Source organism: Pteropus alecto, unplaced genomic scaffold, assembly GCF_000325575.1.
Source record: "Pteropus alecto unplaced genomic scaffold, ASM32557v1 scaffold60, whole genome shotgun sequence".
Classification (NCBI taxonomy): domain Eukaryota; kingdom Metazoa; phylum Chordata; class Mammalia; order Chiroptera; family Pteropodidae; genus Pteropus; species Pteropus alecto.
In genome coordinates this window covers 6338395-6342262 of record NW_006430726.1, presented here as the reverse complement: position 1 = coordinate 6342262, position 3868 = coordinate 6338395, and the positions used below count along the sequence as shown (strand labels likewise).

Below are 3868 nucleotides of genomic sequence, written 5' to 3'. Positions count from 1 at the left end.
CTTTCCCTGTCCTTGGCCACACGAACTCTTCCTTATGCTACCCATGTCTGCCTGGCCCTCACGTAGTTGATCACCACGGGGTCCCCCGAGGGAACAGCTCAAGCTCCCCTTTGCGGATGAGGACAGAGTCTGAGAGCAGACACACAGTCACCTCGCAGCACGTGCCCAGGCCGTGTGGTTCCAGCCTTTTTCCTAGAAGGAGGGCTGTCAACCACCAAGGACAGATTTGCTGCCTCAATGTCCCACGAACGGACCGTTACAGATGCTGGCTGGGTCCCAGCAGGGCCGTGCTGGGAGCTGTTTCCTGAGTGGTGGCAGCAGGCCCTGGGGAGCCAGACCAGCTCCTTCCAACGGGGCCCTTGAGATCCAGGGCCTGGGACGGGGGAGGGGCTGCTGGAAGGGTCTTGGGGGTGTGCTCCCCTGCCCTGGGCCTGGGCTGGGGCCCGGCTCACAAGCTAAATGTTGGAGGTGAAGACCCCATCCAGCACCCCCATCCCCGACCTGAGCAATCCTGCCCCCACCGCCCCACCCCCAGCTCAGGGACCTGGGAGCACTTACCCGTTCATTCCCCACTGGGGGCCCCAAGAGTTCTTCACAATCCAGTAGGGTTTCCCGTTTTCTTCTCCGTAGCCCACAGCCAGCACCGCGTGGTTTACTTTGTCCGGAGTCTTGTGACAGGAAGTACTGGGAAGCAAAAATAAAAAGGTTGGACGACGTGGGAGGGATAAAAGCGAGACCTCGGCGGCATGGCGCGTCTCGGCGCGTCAGAGCGGCGTTCGCCTGCGGCCGGCATTCAGCTGGTGGGTCAGCGTCCTTCCGTCGCCGTGCACAAGCACCGTGCGTCCTGCTCACGCACGGAAGAGGCCGCCGCGCCGGGGAGGACGGAGCCTCCGGCAGCTTCTGCAGCTGGTCGAGTGACAGCCGCCGCGGCCTGTGTCTGTCTGTACCTGCTTCGAAGGCAGATACACAGGTTTCCCATTGACAGCAGTGAACTAGTGTCCGTGAAGACACTGCGAGGTGCCGGAGGACAGACTGCAGGGCTGTGTCGATTCAGCTGCCGTGCGGCCGAGCTCCTGGGACACCAGGCGGGGACGAGGCGGGACCCGAGCGGCACCCAGAGCTCTGCTCCTGCCCTTGGGGCCCTGAGTTTGGCTCTTTGTTCACGGCGGACAGAGGGCAGGGACGGTGGGAGGCTGACGGGAGCCCCGAGGAGGGGCTCTGACCCAGCAGGGACGGGGCGGACGTGCATGGAGCCACAGACCCTTCGGCGCAGCCGGGGCGGGCATGGGGGCACTGCGAAGATGGGGTGATTTTGACGAAAGATGAGCTTGGGAGGAAGGGGCCAGACCATGAGGGCCCCCCACAGCCGGGAGGCTGGACACGGGAGACGCCGGAGGGTTTAGATGGCAGCAGTGTTGCAGAAGGCTGACTGGCCCCGCGCAGAGGGTGGGCCAGCGGGTCGGGGGTGCACGAGGGCGGGCCAGGGAGGGCGAGGCCGCAGGAGAGGCAGTGGTGGGCCGGGCAGTGGACAGGCCGGGCAGCGTTGGAAGACGGGGAGAGGACACTAGGACCTGAGGTTTCCACAGGCCACCCCACGGGAGACGGCAGGGAGGCCCTGGGGCCTGGCAGCAAGTTCCCAGCCTACAGCTGGGAGCAGCTAGAGAATGGGGAGCAGGCGGGCGCCGAGCGGGGGGCCTGCGGCGTGGCTCCCCCCGAGAGCGGCTGCTCTCTCCCCCCGTTGCACCGCCTCCAGCTTTCCAACCTGGCTTTTCTTAACTGGAGGACAGTCCTGGGCTCAGATTCTGGCCTTGACCAGCCCTGTGGCCTGGGTCTGCCCTCTCTCCTCTCTATCAGAGACTGGTCCTGACCCTCCGCTCTGCAGGAGGCCGAACGGGGTGGGGGGCGAGATGCCACGCACGAGCTGGGTGCAGAGGGGGTGCCGGCCTCTCACCTGGAGTAGATGCCTTTTCTGTACAGCATGAAGTCTTCGGTCACCTCGAAGGCGAAGCTCACGGGGTTGTACAGGGCCACGGCCTCCACCATCGCCTCCTCGTCGTTCTGGGGACAGACAGGACCACTCGCTCGTGACCTCCGTCCCCTCCCACCCTGCCTTTGAAACATGGCCCTTTGCCCCAAGGTGAGGGACAGGCCCAGGGCAACATAGATGTCCAGGACGCAGGAAGAGAAGGCTCTTCCTCACAGCAGATGGGGTGCTGCGGGACCCCTACTCTCCTGTGCCTGAGTGGCTAGGACTCTGGGTTTTATTTATTCTTTTGGCTCACGGGCCCCTCCTCCCAATCCGTGACCTCCCTCTGCTCAGTGGGCTGCCGTGTCTGGTCATCTCTTCCCCTCCCTGCTCTGTTCCCTGGGAAGCCCGCACCCTGGGGATGGGGACCCACTCGGTCACAGTAATTTGCCGGGGCTCCGAGGTGCAGAGGTGGGCATGCGCCCCCCATCCCCACCCCTGCAAAGCCAGGCCAAGCAGCTTTCTAGATAGGACATCGGTTAGGAGCCCATGAGCCGCGAAGGCCCAGAAGCTCGTGGAAACCGGAGGAGACCTAGCAAAGGGCCATGGGCCCAAGGAGGACTCGGTCCCCTTCAGCCAGGGACGGGCTGGCAGGTCCGAGGCTTTGGGGTGGGGCTATGGCCTAGGTGACAGCAGCAGCCGGATCCACCTGAGGAGCTTTAGGAAGTCCCGATGCCCAGGCCGCACCCCAGACTGTGACAGTGGTGTCTCTGGGGTGGGTTCAGGCATCCGTTTTGGGTGGCCCTGCTGGGCACCGCTGGCGTGGGTGAGCTAGTGAGGCTACTCCCCTGGCTGGGGAGCTTCGGGAGTGGACACGAGGGTGGTTAGGTGAGCCGAGGCCACGGCCCTGCTGAGGGGAAGGGGCTGGAGGCACCAGGCACCCAGCACCCAGCCTGCCTCAGTCCTGCCTCCCCAGGCTCAGACGAGGCCTGTGAGTGCAGACAGGCCGGGGCAGAGGGAGGCAGGGAGCCCTGCCCAGCAGGGACACGGGCACGTTCCTGCCTGCAGCCCCATGGACAAGGCACCTCCTGGGAACCAGGCAAAAGGGATCCAGCTCTTAGTGGGAAAAAAGGGCCCGAGCCGGCCAGCCCTTGGTGGACGTGTGAGAGACACTTTTCTGAAGAGAAGTTCATGGCAGTCACGGACATCCCTATTATAGGGTACAGGTTCTGGAATGACATGATCTCAGCTCAACTCCAGCTTCCACCTTCCTGGCTCTGTGGCCTCAGGCAAGTGACTTAACCACTCTGAACCTGTTTCCTCTATAAATGAAGGCGACAGCATCGAGGGTCCTCTCATCTAAAGGCGAGAACGCACGTGGAGTCGAAGTGCCCCACACACTTCAGCTGCGATTATGTCACTGAGCGCGGGGCACGTGCTCCGATCACATGGTACCCTTCCTGCACAGACAGTGTATTTGCGACTTTCACATCCACTCGTGGGCACCCATGCTCAGCCTCATGCTCTCGTGGGCACACGTCACACCTACACACTCCTGTGGACACACTCCTTAACCCTTTATACACGTCCTGCCACACTTGCCGTGCGGTCACACACACACGACGCAGTCACGAGGCTGTTCACACTCCAGCTCTCGGAAAAACGGGACACCTGCAGTCCACTTGGGGTGAGGCGTGACTGTGAAACCGTCGTGGCTGACGAGGCATCACGATTTATCTCTCCCTCTGCCCGGTCCTGCCGACACCGAGGGACATGTCACCTTTTGGTTTAGAGCCATTCGGGTTTGGCGTTGTTAATTACTGCGGCATAACCTGGCTTATCTCGACTGAGGCACGTTCATACTCGACGAAGTTACATTCTCTCACGCACACTTGTGATGTC

The 3868-nt window shown here is 62.7% G+C and overlaps 1 protein-coding gene across 1 annotated transcript in view; it reads right to left on the bottom strand.

The window, feature by feature from the left end:
* CTSH (cathepsin H) overlaps positions 1–3868 on the bottom strand; it is an 11500-nt gene that overhangs the window by 592 nt on the left and 7040 nt on the right. The window contains exons 9-10 of the mRNA XM_006905328.3: positions 1952–2058; positions 559–684 (exon numbers count right to left, since the gene is read on the bottom strand). Of these exons, the coding sequence (XP_006905390.1) occupies positions 559–684; positions 1952–2058 (233 nt within the window). The remainder of the gene's footprint in view (positions 1–558; positions 685–1951; positions 2059–3868) is intronic.